At 41.7% G+C, this 17349-nt stretch overlaps 1 protein-coding gene across 1 annotated transcript in view; it reads right to left on the reverse strand.

The window, feature by feature from the left end:
* Window positions 1–4478: 4478 nt before the first annotated feature.
* Window positions 4479–17349, reverse strand: part of CDON (cell adhesion associated, oncogene regulated) — a 99325-nt gene continuing 86454 nt past the window's right edge. Inside the window, exons 21-22 of the mRNA XM_023208589.1 lie at window positions 5662–5936; window positions 4479–5049 (exon numbers count right to left, since the gene is read on the reverse strand). Of these exons, the coding sequence (XP_023064357.1) occupies window positions 4886–5049; window positions 5662–5936 (439 nt within the window). The 3' untranslated portion in view covers window positions 4479–4885. The remainder of the gene's footprint in view (window positions 5050–5661; window positions 5937–17349) is intronic.

Here is a 17349-nt window from a genome sequence, read left to right on the forward strand (position 1 = left end):
AGGGCTATTTCCATTGCAACTCCCGCAGAGAGAGGCTGATGGCTGGGTCCCAGGTGTGGCCAGTGGGGAGAAACAAGGTGTGTAGGTGTGTGTTCCTTCGCTCAACCGTAGCTTAAGAACATCACTGACGCTGCAGTGGCCCGACTCCAGGAGTCCCAGCCCACAAGATACAGAGCGGAGGTACTGCAGATGTAGCTTCCCGCCCCCAGGCTGGGGGAGCTGGCCCACAGAACACCGGGGCTGTTCCAGAGTCACAATGTCAGCTGCCAGCATGACTCACTAGCTCCAAGTGTGTGTGTGTGTTTGTGTGTGTGTCTGCAATCTGGGTGAAAACACAAATGAATGCTTGTTCAACTGACTAGAAGACTCGGGACTCCAAGCCGCCTCTGCAGGAGACACAGATGAGAAGAAATGGCAAGAAAGCCAACGGGTGACCCGCCAGCACAAGGGAAGTGGCGCCTGAAAGAAGACAGAAAATTGAGAAACTGAAGAAGGTTCTGTGGTTCTCACAGAGTTAGACTTTATTAGATAAGGGGTTTCGGCTACCCTCAAAGCTCTCAGGACTGGGGCTAGGGTGTAAGGAAGGCTTATCTAAATATGGGAAATAAAATACAAAAGGGCCACACCCGATGCAAAAGACTTTGTTGGCTTTCTGGTCAGAGATGTCTAGAGATGTGTATCTTCTTAGGGCAGTAAAACAACACTTTTTCACAAGGCTAAATCTCTACACTGGAGTTCGTAACAATGTGGCCCTAGGTTAACGGTAAAAATAGACAATGTGTGAGGCAGGACCGCTCCCCCTCACCCTTCCAAGCTCCTCTCCTACCCACCTCCCTTCCTTCCAAAGAAATGCAAAGCTGCCCCAGGAGCCGGGCCTGCCTCCACATGGCCCTCCAGGCTCAGGCATGTTCTCAGCCTCCCCTAAAACACTTGCCCAAGATCCTGCTCCTTCAGGGCCTTGATCTCTGCAGCCAGAACAGAAAGGGTGTGCACAGCGGGAGTTTCAGGGGAGGACAGGGGTGGAGGCTCCAAAGAATTTCAGAGGAAGACATGCACCCACCCCAGTCACAAACTATAAGCAGCGTTGTACAAACAGGGAGTAGCCCCACCTTCAGGGGCCACGCTATATGAAAGCAGCGTTCTCTTTTAATGTAAAATCATGTCAACCAAATAAAACCTGCCAAAGCTACATCATTTAAAATATGTACAGTTTCACACATAACATTACAACTTTAAGGAAAATCAAACATACTTTTCAATATGATACAAAGCATGCATCTCAAAGTCATTACTTTAAAAGAGAGCAAAACAGGTAAAATTCAATTCTAAACTTCACTTCTTGGCAGTACTGTAGCTGGAATGAGATCTGTGGCACGATCAGCCCAAGACGGATGCACCGAGTCTTCACAGACTCATTTGACAAAAACAAAACCCAGAAAGAAAGGCTTTTGCTAAGAACACTGCAAAAGGTTCAGAACATTGCCATTTCACTTGCACCCTGGCAGCACCTGTCACCAGACTGTCAGTGCAAAACTGAAAGAAAAACATTAAAAGGAGATAGTGAAATGATACAGTGGGAGCAGGGCAGTTTAACGCTAAGACAATCACACAGAATTCTAGATGAGAAGGAACACGAAGAGGCTTGACCAATTTCCTGATCACGGAGCACAGTAAAGCTCCAATTTCCAGGTGGAGGTGGCAGACGGGCGCATCAAGGGGAGAAATGTGGACTCCTGGAAGGCGAAGTTGTAAGCAGAGCTCTGCCCACAGAGGCCAGAGGGCAGTTTCTCCGGCTGCGGAGCTGGAGCCTCGGAGGAATTCCACAGCAGGGACAGATCACAGCAGACAGAACGGGACTGGTTCTATCCAAAGAGTGAACCGCCATGCTTGTGGAAAGCAGGATGGAAAAATGGGAGGAGCCCAGATTATGGCTCCAGATAAACTGGGTTTGGATTTAGGTCCCATGGCTCACTGAGTGACTTGGGGATTTTATTTTTATTTATTTATTTTTTTTATTTTGAGACAGAGTCTTGCTCTGTTGTCCAGGCTGGAGTGCAGGGGCCGGATCTCAGCTCACTGCAACCTCCGCCTCCCAGGTTCACGCCATTCTCCTGCCTCAGCCTCCCGAGTAGCTGGGACCACAGACGCCGGCCACCTCGCCCGGCTAATTTTTTGTATTTTTAGTAGAGACGGGGTTTCACCGTGTTAGCCAGGATGGTCTCGATCTCCTGACCTTGTGATCCGCCCGTCTCGGCCTCCCAAAGTGCTGGGATTACAGGCTTGAGCCACCACGCCCGGCCAACTTGGGGATTTTAATGTCAACTTTGTAGATGTGTTGTGAGGGTTAAATGAGTTAACAGTAACAAGCACCGAGCACAGTGCCTGGCACACAGCAGTTATTCAACACATGTTCGTGCTCTCTCTCACACTGTACCATGTCCTCTCATTTCCTGGTGAAATGACATTAGGTAGGACTGTTTGGGTGCCTGTGCAGGGCAGAAAAGTTCAGAGCCAACTCATGCGTAGGGAGAACTCATACCGCCTAAACATAAAGGCAATTATATATATATATGTGTGTGTGTATATATATATTTATATATTTCAATATATAAAGGCATTTTTTATAAATAAAATACAATAAAAAGAATAACACTTAAAACAGCGTTACTAATAATATAAATAAAGCAGTCCACAATGAGATTGTCCTAAAGGTAAAGCCATTTTCTCTTCCTCGTGGACAGATCCCATATTCAAACTCAATCTTTAAAAGCAGTTCATGACCTAAGGCTCATGCTAATACACCTGTTTCCTGAATCAAAATGGCTGTTGTCTATGGACACTGACTCGCCTGTTTTCTAAAACGCCCTTTGTGACAGCACTGCTGTAACTTGATTGGCTAACACAGGGTATGTTTTCAGATTCTGCGCGCTGGGACTTTGTCCTTTGCTAGTCCCAGAAATAAGGGACGCAGCTATCCCCCTCCAGAGCTAATTGCATCGAAGCAACATGAAGAATAAATCCAGTATACTATAGGCACGGACATCTGGAATGTAGAACTTGGGTCTACAGCATCCCTAATATCTGACTAGGGAATTACATTCACTACATTCTACTGGAAGTAACTCTTGCATAGTGACCCAGCTTAAACAAGCACATTTTCACTAACAGTTCTATTATAAAATATATAGACATATGTAAGGGAATACTGATGCATTTATACAGAAAGTTGGTTAACATAGTATTATATTCTATTCCACTGCGATTTCTGGGAAACTAACATTTCTTTACTTCTGCTGGAATTGCTTGACTCTATATAAAGAGAATAATTTTCTGTTTCTTTCCCCAAAGGGATGCATAATGCAAAAAGGAGCAGTGATCCTTGAAAGCTTGACTCAAGCTATGAAACACACTGATATAATTATTGCTTTTTAATGTGAAGAGCCTTCCAAAGGCAGCTGTAAATGTCCTTGTCACGCAGAGGCAGCCATGGTCAGGAGCTCTGCTGACCAACGCTTTGGGTGCCTGTTTACAAGGGTGACATTCTGAAAGAGGTATCAGGAAATTTCAGAAAAAAAAAAACCCTTTTCTTCCAATGTAAGTCTTTTCTGACACTCACCCCTGCAGGCTGCTGCCTAGGTTGGAGGTGGGGGATGACTAGTTTCAGCGTCAGGGCACCATGAGCATATTCCTACGCTAATCCAACAGACTGGAGAGCTCCCACCGAGACGGGCTCCCTGCAGCCTTCCCCTTTCTTTCTTCTAAAAATGTGTATCTTTCTCTTCAAGCCACTACTTAATGTCTTATTTGGTTCCTACTACTAGAAACAGTCAAGAAGAGCCCCATAGTAGCCATTTGATAAATAAATGGAATTTGAAAGCAGTGGGACATGAGGCATTATTTGTCTCTCTGGCCTTGGTTTATTTTCTGCATACTGCCAGAATTCATCAAGACCTTACACTCCACCACGTCCACAACACGATGACTAGTGCCCAGCCAATGAACGTCACTTGTGCCCACGTGCAGATAGAAAGTCAACAGGTCACATTACCACTTTTGTGGAAGGCACTCTTGTAAAATTCGCCAGCCAGGTCTGCTATTATAAACATGGGTCACAACTGCAGTTGACTTCAAAGTGTTCTCAGAAAGTCTGGTAATACAGGCCGGGTGTGATGGCTCACGCCTGTAATCCTAGCACTTTGGGAGGAGGCAGTGGGTGGATCACTTGAGGTCAGGAGTTCAAAACCAGCCCGACCAACATGGTGAAACCCTGTCTCTACTAAAAATACAAAACAATTAGCCGGGTGTGGTGGCAGGTGACTGTATGCCTGTAGTCCCAGTTACTCGGGAGACTGAGGCGGGAGAATTGCTTGAACCCAGGAGGCGGATGTCACAGTGAGCTGAGATCAGGCCACTGCACCCCAGCCTGGACGACAGAGCAAGACTCCATCTCAAAAAAAAAAAAAAAAAAAAAAGTCTGAGAATATTCTACCTGAAAACCCAGCGGGTGGCAACCTTTAAGTGGCCCCTGCATTCCCTCCCAGCCAAAACAGCCAAGAGATGGGATCCTTTGCATGAGGAGCTCTTGCTGTCACTGTAGCTGTTAGAAACATGGAAGGACCCCTCGGCCCTCCAGGTGACTGAATACTATGCAAAACAAGGTTGTTTCCTACTGGGGGGAGGAAGGAATGGGGAAGAAAACATTTAAGGCATAAATAATATAAAAGGGCACACATTTTAAGATATATTCATATGACATTACTACTACAGAAAAATAAATAATGATTTTCTCTGATTTGAATTAAGGTCCTTCACACAGTTCACTCCCAGGCCCGTTTTGTGCAGTTACTGGCTTGAAGTTGGAAAATGACCGGTTGTTTGCACATGCTCAGGTTTCCTGGGGCTGCTGAAGGACCTCTGTCGGGCTGTCTAAAGGAATGCCAGGCGGAGACCACACTGTCTTTTCAGCACAGCCCTCTGGGACAGGTGGCAAAATAAGAGCATTCCAACTTACAAGGTCGTTCTCTGTTTCTGAATGGGCACAGCTGTCTCCTGAAACACAGAAAGGTTTGGGAGCATTATCAAATGATAAAGGTGGATTTTTACAACGCAGTCGAAAAACTTCTTCACACTTTGAGCCATGAAGAAAGAAAAACGAGCGTAAGTAGAACCTGGTTTGTGTTTGAATTTGAGGGAGACAGAAGGTTTAAAAGGTTTAAATAAAGTTGAACTCTCATAAGTAGCTATACAATCCACCTGAGGATTAAAGCAACCCCTTAAAAGCCCTAAAATAACCATCTGAAAGAAAGGTTACCACTCCAGAACCAACTCAAATCAAAAAGGGGCTCATGTTCACAAAATGCATTCTTCCACCACGTCTTCTGTTACCCTATGAATGAAATCAAAGCCTATTTCCAAATAGATTTTCCAAAGTGTGATGGGATTGACAGCCTGAGATGAAGGACATGAGTAATAACAGAATTTCAAAGAATCCTTTAACTTGAGTCCTATCTTTTCTTGAAGGACCCAGCATCCCATCCAGTCTCCCAAGAAATATGTAAACTAATCATAGAGGGGAGACTCTGAAAGCATCACCTTCCCATACACAGCTCTTAGCTAACTGAAGATGATCTGGAATCCCAAGGTTGATCATGCCTTCCTGACCTCTGCTGAACTCTGCTGGATCTTCTGCGTGGTCAGAGCTGATGTCATTTACAATGTCCTGGCAGCAGGTACGCTGAGTAGGGACTGGTTCCACATTGTCCTTGACGCTCTCCTCAGGCAACTGGCCACAATCAGGGACTGCGGAAGCCAGGCATACAGGCACCTTCATGTGACTGAGGGGCTTCATTTCCAAACCATCCTGAGGATAAGGTGCTACTACAGGGACCACAGGGAGAGGGCTGCTGCTGAAAGTGCTGCTGGTTTTGGTGAAACACCTGCAGAGTTTAAACCAAAAGAAACAGAATTGTGTCTAGAGGAACCAATAATTAAAATAAGCCTATTTTGAAATATCATTTGGTATTCTGTATTCACAGACTCTTAAGACTGATGCTTAAAAACAACTAAATGATTCACCATGATTTGAAATCCTGAGAGTTTGAAAATGATAGTGAAAAGTGCCGCACAACAGGAGAATACATCAAAAGAAGACTTAAGAATGTATCCTTATACAATGTCCCAGCACACAGGCTTCCTTTGTCTTAGTCTACTGTCAGAAGTCATCTACTTCATTATTAACTGGCTCCCAAAAGTAGCACCCAGAAGGAAAAGGCCATTAGCTACTGGGAAGAATGAGGGCATGAAAGAGGAAGACGAGGACAGGAAGCTAAGAAATGTATGGCCACATGAAAGAAATGACCTTAGGAAAGTTAACCAAAAACACACTGCTTTGAAATCAGACGATATGTTCCCCCTCATTCTTAGAGGAAACACTAAGGATCAGACATTCAAAATCCAGGAATTTTTAATTTTTCAACTTTTTTCTTCACAGAATTAATTACTGGAATTTATTACCACTGAGCAGTTCACGTCAATTCTGCTCTACTTTTACTTCCTGCCTTTACCTACAATGTGCATTTTAATTTTTTTTCTTTCTCTTCTTCAGACTGGACAATTTCTCCTGATCTATCTTCTTGTTCGTTGACTTTTTCCTCTGTTGTCTCCAATAACTGTTAAGCTCAACTAGTAAATTTTCCATTTTAGTTATTGAGCTCTTTAGCTCTGGAACTTCCATTTGGTCTTTTGTATAGGCTCTGTTTATCAGTTAAATTCCCTATAAGTTCATTTATTATGTGTATACCTTCCTTTAAGTCCTTGAACATATTTATAATGGCTGCTTAAAGTCATTACCTGCTAATTGTGACACCTGGGTCATCTCACAGTCTGTTTCTATTGACTTTTTTCCCCCTTAATTATCACATTTTCCTGTTTCTTCACACGTATAGTAATTTTTTTAAAACTGGATTTTCCTTTTAATTTTCTGGTTGCTCTGTTGGCATCAAACTCAGTGCTCCAATAGCTTCTGCTTGCATCCTTGCCCTGAGATTGGAGAATGCTTTCAGACAAAAACCCATAAACTCATAAATCTCACATATTTTATTACAAGGGTAGACTCTTATTGTTTCTGCCTGCTTCTGCTTATTCTCCAATACTTTCAAATAATCCAGATTTTATCATTATTATCTGTTGATGATCAAGCTATTCCAACATTCTGGAAGCTGGAACCTCAGAGACATTTTTTTCCCCCCTAAAATTGGGAGTAAGAAAAGTCTGGAGATGACATTGCACTGGGCTTTGATTTGGACGTGTCAGGTAGGAAACACAAAGAACTGACCAGTAGTATCCTGGAGCTAGATAATGTTAGGCAATGAAGAATTATTTGGATTTGCATCCTTTAAACATGGGCTGATATGTTTCTGGGGGAAAGAAAAATCAGTAAAAGTCTAATCAACTGTTACTAGCAGTTACACTGGTTCAAGTTATTGGAAATACCAAATCTTAAGCATGAAGACAGATATAAACCTGAAAGAGAGTAAGATATCTGTCAGTAAACCAAATCTTTAAATAACTCCAACTTCAATTTCAAATGGAGAAATATACTCACTATATAGATAATTAAATTCAGAGACCAGTCACCTGGTAAGTAAGGTAAGACAAGTATTCATCTGTGCAGAATAATTATCTAATATGATTCTAATTTTAATGTTTAATTCTACAGCAAAAAAATGCCTGATTTAGATATAACCTATGTGTTTCCACACATGTCTTCAGTGAATAAATAGTGAAGAAAACCCTGGTGCGGAAGGATGTTAACTGGAGCCACAATCAGAGCACTGGTCTAGAGGTGTCATGACTGCAGAAGACTATGGCATTCCTGACTTATTCTTGTCTATTTTATTCAACCCTGAACTTATAAAAAATTTTTCTGGATGCTGGCAAAGGTGAGCACTAATCTGAAAGCCACTTAAAAATGTCCATGTGATCAGTGTCTTCCTTTCCTGCATTTTGTCATTAGTCTCCCAATACTTGGGGAACCCTCATGTCCCCCTGAATGTATTCAATGCATGGAATCTACAGACTCTAAACAGGGTGAAATGTGGGGCGAGGTCGGGGGGAGAAAAGCCTTTGTGAATTTGAACTACTACTACTGAGAATTTAATGATTATCCATCTATATAAACAACCTTATCTGAAAGAACCCTTTATTGAGAAAGTATTTGCTAAATACCTTCCATAGGTTAGACGTCGTGGTAGGCACTGGAAGAGTGAAGAGTGAAGCAGAAAGAGAGTAGAGAGGGCTTTTATAAAGACTGAAACTCAGGACCGAATCATGTCAATCCCAGAATGACTTAAAGTGATCTGGCCCTTGTCCAACTGCCTGCCAAAGGCAGAAGGAAATCCTTTCTAGAGGGGGAAAACATCTTCCAGAAACTCTGCAAGTTTGTATATCTGATGTCTAAAATTCAATAAAAAGTACAGGGCACATCAGGAGACAAGAACAAGAGAAAAACAAGTGACGTGGACAGTGAGTTAGCAAAGACTTTAAAACCTGGATGAATACATTCAATAAAGTAGACGACAACAATTTTAACAGAGAACTAGAATCTAATATGAATAATCACTTGGAAATTCTGAAATTAAAAGTAGAGTAACTGAAATTTAAGAACTCAACACGTGGGGATAAGAGCGAGCTGGGCACAGGCAAACAGAGGATTGTTGATCATGAAGCACATCGGTTCCCACGACAAAGGATGGAAAATATGAAAACAGCTGAAGGAACACAAGAGGCACCGTATGGCGAAAAACTCTATGTATAACTGGAGTCTTTCTGCAGGGGAAAAAGAGAGAATGCAACAGAAGCCGCACTGGAGACACAGAGGCTAAGAGTTTTCTAAGCCTGATGAAAGCTCAAGCCGCAGATCCAAGCTCTGTGGATCCTAAGCAGAATAAATTCAAAGAAAATTACACCTATCAATGCCAATAATTAAATGGGTAGAAGCAAAATACAAAGACAAAATCAAAAAAGCAGCCAGAAGAGAAAGACGTATTACCTTGAAAGGGAACAACAATAGCTGTATAGATGATTTTTCAACAGAAATGATGGAAGCAATAAAGTAACAGAATAATGTCTTTAAAATACAGAAAGACAGTAACTGCCAATCTAGAATTCAATAAGCGGTTAAAAAAAGAAGAAAAAAAATCCTTCAAAAACGAAGACAAATTAAAGATATTCTTTGACAAAAAAGCTGGGAAACTGTCACCTTCAGTCTTGTACTCTAAGAAATATTAAGGGAAGTTCTTCAAGTTGAAGGAAAATGACTAGCAAGATTTTTTTTAAAAAAGGAAATACAGAAAGGAATGAGTAGCAACAAAAAAAAGGAAAGCAGGGAATTCTGAATAAATATGGATTGCAAAAGCAGTAATTTTAATGTCTTAGAGGATTTTAAATATTTTTAGAATACAAATGATGAAAATAACACAAAACATTGGGAGGGGGAAATGGAGTTAAGATGTTCTAAAGTATTTGTATTGTCTGAAAAGTGGTAAAAGTCCTAATTCACATTAAACTCTAACTAATGTCATAATGGCTGACCCCAAGCACATAGAAAATGACACACAATAGGACCTCAAAAATGTTTTTAAAAAACGATAAACATTAGAACACCAGACTGGTTCCTTTTTTTTGTTGTTGTTGTTGAGGCGGATTCTCGCTCTGTCGCCCAGGCTGGAGTGCAGTGGCCGGATCTCAGCTCACTGCAAGCTCCGCCTCCCGGGTTCACGCCATTCTCCTGCCTCAGCCTCCTGAGTAGCTGGGACTACAGGCGCCCGCCACCTCGCCCGGCTAGTTTTTTTTGTATTTTTTTAGTAGAGACGGGGTTTCACCGTGTTAGCCAGGATGGTCTCGATCTCCTGACCTCGTGATCCGCCCGTCTCGGGATTGGTTGCTGGGATTACAGGCTTGAGCCACCGCGCCCGGCTGGTTCCTTTTTTAATGATCAGGGAGCAACAATGAAACTAATAGTCCAAGTACCTTATAGCAGCCCATGCCCAGCAGCAGAATAGACACACGTATTAAAGTGAGAATGAATGGATGCACTTTGAGTTTTGTATCACAATAGTAGTTATTCCTGTCCTAGTTCAATACTGATTCTGGGATCTGTAAGGTCCTTCTATTATCTGTCAGCTTCAAAGTTATCTGACTTACACTTCAATCTCCTGGAGCAAAGGCAATGACAGTTCTTGGTGTCAGATGCCTTAGGACACACAGTACAGTCAGGTACTTAATGAAATCCCTCAACAGTGATGGCCTAAAATGTACCAAGTGATCTTCTGCCTTGATGTCCCAGTGCTCTGCAAGAATCTGGAGGCAGCCGGGCATGGTGGCTCAAAGGGCAGTAATCCCAGCACTTTGGGAGGCTGAGCCGGGCGGATCATGAGGTCAGGAGACCGAGACCATCCTGGCTAACACAGTGAAACCCCCTCTCTACTAAAAAATACAAAAAAACTAGCCAGGCGAGGTGGCGGGCGCCTGTAGTTCCAGCTACTCCGGAGGCTGAGGCAGGAGAATGGCATAAACCTGGGAGGCGGAGCTTGCAGTGAGCTGAGATCTGGCCACTGCACTCCAGCCTGGACGATAGAGCAAGCCTCCGTCTCAAAAAAAAAAAGAATCTGGAGGTGATAAAAAGCTACTAGAAACCTGTATTTTCTTTATGGGTCTCACTCTGTTGCCCAGGCTGGGCACGATTATGGCTCACTGCACCCCTGACCTCCCTGGCTCATGTGATCCTCCCACCTCAGTCTCCAGAGTAGCTGAGGCTACGAGAATAGGGCACTTCCCACATTCTAGGCAGAGGCTAGTCCCAGTATATTCTTCCTTACTGCATCAGATTCTATCAGACTACAGGCACGTGCTACCATTCCTGAAAAACTTTTTAATTTTTTTTTTTTTTTGTAGAGATGGGGTCTCATTATGTTGCCCAGGCTGGTCTTGAACTTCTAGGCTCAGGCAATCCTCTTACCTCAGCCTCCTAAAGTGCTAGAATTACAAGTGTGGGCCACCACACCTGGCCAAAACCTATATTTTAAAAATGAAGAAGTATGAGATCAGAAAGAAAAGTTTTCATTTAAGAGAAGTAAAATTAAGATGTAGGAAAAAAAAAAAACACATACACATATTTGCCGGAATTTGAAAACCTAGGACAGCTCCCTACAAAATATTAGAAATTAATAACTTGTTTATGTAGATCGAACTTGAATGAACCCATAATGTTGATATAACAGAACAATGATGACCCGCCAGACAATGAGATGCCCTTAAAGCCTCTGGCCTCCTTCCATTTAATTTCTTTTTTTCTGCTCTTGTCTTTAATGTAAAGCCACGTTACAGAATGAGATTTTTTTAATGAAGTCTAAAAGGCAGACTAACAGTTTGTAAACTACTTTTGTCAGAGTGATGGTGAGGCAGGACTGGAGGAGCGGGCCAGACAGAGGCACACGGGCCAACCACAAGTGTGGTCGTCAGCGTGTCGACACAGGCTTCACGTGCTGGGCGCTAACAAGCGTATGAAATACACAAACTTCTTAAAGAAATTACAGATATTTAGCAGGAGAGAAGTACAATTTCCTATTACCTACTCTTTAGCATCTGTTTTTCAGAGAAGTAAAACAGGAAATCATAGCAGTGTTTACTTTATTCTGAACTATGACCCTCAATTACTAGAGTGGTGTTGACAGTAACATACTTGGGAGTTAGATTTGTAAAGCAACTGTAACCTGAGTTTCAGCATAAACCCCATTGATTTAAAATTTTCTAGTACACTGAATCTTAACTCATAATCATCAGTAATTAACCAATTAGCTAACCAAATGTAAATAATTCAGTTACATTACTTTTAGTTCAATTCCGGATGTCTACATGTGTCAGCACAAAAAATGGCTTTAACTAGGGGTTACATGTTGAGATACAGGCATAAAGAACATCGTCTGCTAAAAAGGAATATAGTCTATTCTGAATATAACCAGATATGATATGTGAAAACTATTATTATTATCATTATTGAGATGAAGTTTTGCTCTTGTTGCCCAGGCTGGAGTGCAATGGCGTGATCTTGGCTTACTGCAACCTCCGCCTCCCATATTCAAGTGATTCTCCTGCCTCAGCCTCCCAAGTAGCTGGGATTACAGGCATGCACCACCACGCCTGGCTAATTTTGTATCTTTAGTAGAGACAGGGTTTCTTCATGTTGGTCAGACTGGTCTTGAACTCCCGACCTCAGGTGATCCACCCACCTTAGTCTCCCAAAGTGCCGGGATTACAGGCGTGAGCCACCACGCCCAGCCCATGAAAACTATTATTTTACTAATAATGCTTTAGTGAAAATTTCCAAAGCAATTAGATGATCACATAAATCATATCTGTACCTATGCAAACTTAAGAGACAAATCTAAAGTAGAAATAAGAAAACAGGACAAATGTCTGCAAACATACGACATTCAATAAAATGCTCTCACAATGCATATTTTACAGTTTATATAATGCAAATAGTTTGCCACTTCACTATCTTAGGCTTTTCAAATGGTCTTTCAAATGTAGTTATTACTGGCATAAGGTGGAATAAAAGTGTTTACTGAGTTGCCTCTAGCTCAATGAAACTACTTTGTTTAATCTTAAGTTTAAAAACATTGAGTAAATGGAGTTCTATGCATCTTGCCACATCACAAAAATCGAAGCTGTTTTGTAAAACCTCAGGTGGTCTGGGACCTGTTAGTTTACTAAGATAACTTTTAGTAAAACAGGAAAGGCCTGTCTGACCAACCTGTGAGATAGCAAAACGACTCTATTGTGGCATCACAAAAAATAATAAAATATTCTTCAGGCAACACTCTGAATAGCACAGACTAGGAAATAAAGGATTGGAAGAGTAGGGTAGGATTGTGCTTGGAAGAATAAGGTGCTTTAGTAGCTGACTAAACGTATTTTGGATATTCTTGTAAAACTATACAGCACCTCTGAAATATTTTCTAGAACATATTCAAAATATTCCACTTCTGATTACACAGTTTAATATTTGTTAAGCATGATTATGCACAGAATTACTTTGATTAGATGATTATATAATTTTTGCATTAAGTTTCCTCCTTTGATTATGCCTAGAGGGAAAGCACTGTCTGTGAATCTCCTGGATGTGTGATACTTATTCTCACGCATATATTCTTGGGACTTCTGAAATAGTTACATCTTGGTGGTAGTTTATGGTTTTTTTTATTTTTATTTTTTATTTTCTGAGACAGAGTCTCGCTCTGTCGCCAGGCTGGAGTGCAGTGGCGCGATCGCGGCTCAGCGCAACTTCTGCCTCCCGGGTTCAAGCAATTCTCCTCCCTCAGTCTCCAGAGTAGCTGAGATTACAGGCACGCGCCACCACACCTGGCTGATTTTTGTATTTTTAGTAGAGATGGGGTTTCACCATGTTGGTCAGGCTGGTCTCGAATTCCTGACCTCGTGATCTGCCTGCTTTAGCCTCCCAAAGTGCTGGGATTACAGGTGTGAGACATCGCACCCGGCCGGTAGTTTATCTTAAAATTCCACTCACCTCTGCTGTTTCCACTTGTCACTGTGCCATTTTGCTGACCCAGCTCTTATTTTCGGGAGCTTATCAGTTACTACCTAAAGAACCCTGAAAATGTGGCACATACACACCATGGAATACTATGCAGCCATAAAAAAGGATGAGTTCGTGTCCTTTGTAGGGACATGGATGCAGCAGGAAACCATCATTCTCAGCAAACTATCTGAGTTCGTGCCTGAACATGGCAAGTTGACAGACACACACGAGCTTATAAAGAAAGACAAAAAGCTGGACTCCCTGACGACAGGCCCTAGGTCTCCATCTTAGAAGTAGGAGACAGATTTGGGGAGATACAACTTCCCCAAAAGGAAGGTACTGATCAATTTTTTAAATTCAACACAGCACTCTGAATTTCTTAGGGAAATAGGGAGATTACCATAGATGGAAGAGAAGCTGAATGCACGTTTTCTGCTGGAAGAAAAAGCTTGGGTGAACTGGACAACTTCTTGTTTTCATACTTAGCAAACCAACTGGGTGGATCAAACCTTAGGCCTGAAAGAACTGCTATTATAATTAATGTTCTCATATTCATCTCTATATTTTTTTGTCATCACAGGACATCTGACATCCACGGAGGGTTTCAGGTTGGTGAAAGAGTATTCCCAGACCCAAGACACAGACTTTTAAGGTTGTCATTATACAAAACTCAAAAGTCATCTGTAGTATCTTTGATCTCTAAAGCACTGTTCCCAATCGTTTTACTACTTCTCCTGACTATCAGCCATGTAACTTGCACTTTTTCTCCCAGATGAATTATATAATTTTTCCAAGCTGATTTTTGCTGGGAGACTTCCTGTCCATCTCCAGTCTGTCTAAGACTCTTAATTTCTCATTCCTTCCTGATGGGATCTCTCAGTTTGTTCATCTGTGAATTTCATCAGTGTCCTCTCTACTCTCTCTTACAAATTATCAAGGCTGATGTTAAAAAAGACCAGATTTAATGTCAATCCCTTTCCATTAAACTAGCCAAGCAACTAATAAGCCACATTTGATTACATATCCAGAGCTGCATTACTGCCTTTTGAATTCAGGAGAGGAGAAGAGAAGGGTAGAAAGCTTTTGATGTTTTTTGATTAAAATCCGTTTAACTCTTGAAATGCCTAAACGGCACAAGGATTTCTTGATTTAGGTCTCTGGTGTAAGGAACTGGCTCTCTGCAAAGCTGCATTAAATATGCTTCTTTCTAGGTGTTCCTAGTGAGCTTTACATATTACTCTTAAAAACTGCAAAGGGGTCAGGCGTGGTAGCTCACGCCTGTAATCTCAGCACATTGGGAGACCAAGGCGGGCAGATCATAGGAGGCCAGGAGTTTGAGACTAGCCTAGCCAACATGGCAAAACTCCGTCTCTACTAAAAATACAGAAGATTTAGCCAGCCATGGCGGCACACGCCTGTAATTCCAGCTACCAGGGAGGCTGAGACATGAGAATCACTTGAACCCTGGAAGCAGCACTGCAGTGAGCCAAGGCTACACCACTGCACTCCAGCCTGGGTATCGGCGTGAGACTCTGTCTCAAAACAACAAAAGAAAACCAAAAGAAACTAAAAAGGATTCAAGGGAATGGAACACAGTGAGGCAAGCAGTCATTTATGGCATGTCACAAGAGCCCCAGAATCAAGAAAAACTTCCCCACAGATCTATATAGTGCACCCTCCCCTCACCCGTTCTCAGCTGTTCACATCATACTCTCATATACATAACAGAGGCAACGTTTTCTCTCCAGAAGGAGAGATAAGAGGGGTCAAGGGTTGGCAATGTCTTGTTTCTTAAAAGTTCACTCCAAGAAATATGCTTAAGTTTACAACGGAGAAGGCGGAGAAAAAAGAACCTGGAGCGGCAGGGCACAGGGCAGGTAACAGTCCATACAGAAAAGGCCCCACGCAAGACTTCTCCAGTTCTTAGTATCTGTGGCACCGCCAGATCTCAGAAGGCAACTCCCCAGAAGTACACTGTGGGGTAGCAACTCTTCATCTCCATAGTGTTTTCTGCCTCGATGGCTGCACCCAGACACCTAGACATCACCTTCAGCTGCTTCTTTCACTGGCCTCTTCAACCAATTACTTGGTCTTCTTTTTTTTTTTTTATCTCTCAGACTCATCTCTTTCTAAATCCTAAATCTCTCAAACTTCTTCTTTCTCTCCCTACAACTATGCTAGTCTACTATTTCTCATGTTTGTTTTGCTTTGTTTGACCTAATAGCCAAAAACCCTATGAGGCCCACTTGATAGCCCTCATATAACTTAACTGAAATCATGCTTCTGTTTATGTTTACACTATTTCAGCTGACATTCAGAAATGCAAACTCATTCATAGTAACAATGTGGATATTCCAAAAGCATAAACTTACTACCATTTTCTACATTTTGAGAGTAAACCACGTATCATCTACCTTTCAGCGTTCACAGCTTTTTACAAATTTTGTCATTTGTAAGATCTTACGAGGAGATACCTGTTCTCAATTCCAAAGTGAAAAGACTTAAAATCTTTAAATTTAATAATTCAAGTTTTCCAGAGCTGAGGTAGGTACTTATTGATATCTGTCCAATTATTAAGTGTCAAAATCATACAGTTGCTCCTGGGAGCCAGGTGAGACACTGGCTAACCTTGGAGGCAATGCAGGCAAGTAAAGACTTGCCCTAAACAGGTAGATTCTCATGAGGAAGAAAATTTAAATCAGGAAGAAAAAGCATCTGGTGTTCCAAGCTGAAGAGAATTCACCTAAATTCCCAGATAACAGTAAAACCCACACACATGAAATGCAGTAAGTCATTAACTTGAAAATTAACAGAAATACAATTGTCCATTGTCTTAAAGGGGGAAAAAAACTATTATAATAAAAACTTTCAAATACTGAAATACTACATACACACGCACATGCGTGCACACGTACACACACACACACCCATTACACATACAAATAGCCACAAATCCAAGGTCATTTAATTGGCAGGGGTCATATAAGTCCCTCTAAGGACATGGGATGTATTCTTGATATTAAGATGATAACTTCATCATAAAGACAGGATTGGCAGGAAATTGCCAGAGACTACCATCACATTATGTTGGGAGCAATTTTACATTACCTAGGACAATTTTCCCCTTTTTGGTTAAGGAAATAGCTTCAGAAACATCATGTAAGTTTCACAAGATCACAGGTTTAAGCTATGTCAGAGCCCAGGTCTACTTATTCTTAGACCAGAGATCCTGTCGTTATGCCATTCTGTTGTCCAGGGAGAATCAAGATCTGCTGATGACCAAGAACCATAAAAGAAAAGACATTATCTTTCTAAGCAAAACCACTTGTAACTAAATGCATCTGATTACTCGCCAGGTACATGAACCATCTTTACCAGGTCTTTAGCATGTTGCCTAGCAAACTATGGTAAAGTCCATGAAAAGCTCAAGACAAAAATGTGGTTTCAATGTGATGAACATTTTCAAAACCAGGGTCATAAACAATTGAGATATGTAACAAGTAAACCTTAGTACATAAAATAAGCAGATGGCTCTTTTATAGACACACTGAAATGGGTTAAGTAAATGATAACAAAAAATCTCCAAGAAGCTTCATTGCTTTTGTTCTGTAACTCTCAAAATGCAGGCTGAAACAATGTACTTTTAATTCGATGGTTGGCCTGATCCTTCTTCAAGTTCTGGTTTCAATAACTCCCAGAGACAACTCTTAACTGTTAATCCATTTTAAGTATATAGGTCAAACATCATT

The sequence above is a fragment of the Piliocolobus tephrosceles genome, chromosome 13 (genome assembly GCF_002776525.5).
Source record: "Piliocolobus tephrosceles isolate RC106 chromosome 13, ASM277652v3, whole genome shotgun sequence".
Classification (NCBI taxonomy): Eukaryota; Metazoa; Chordata; class Mammalia; order Primates; family Cercopithecidae; genus Piliocolobus; species Piliocolobus tephrosceles.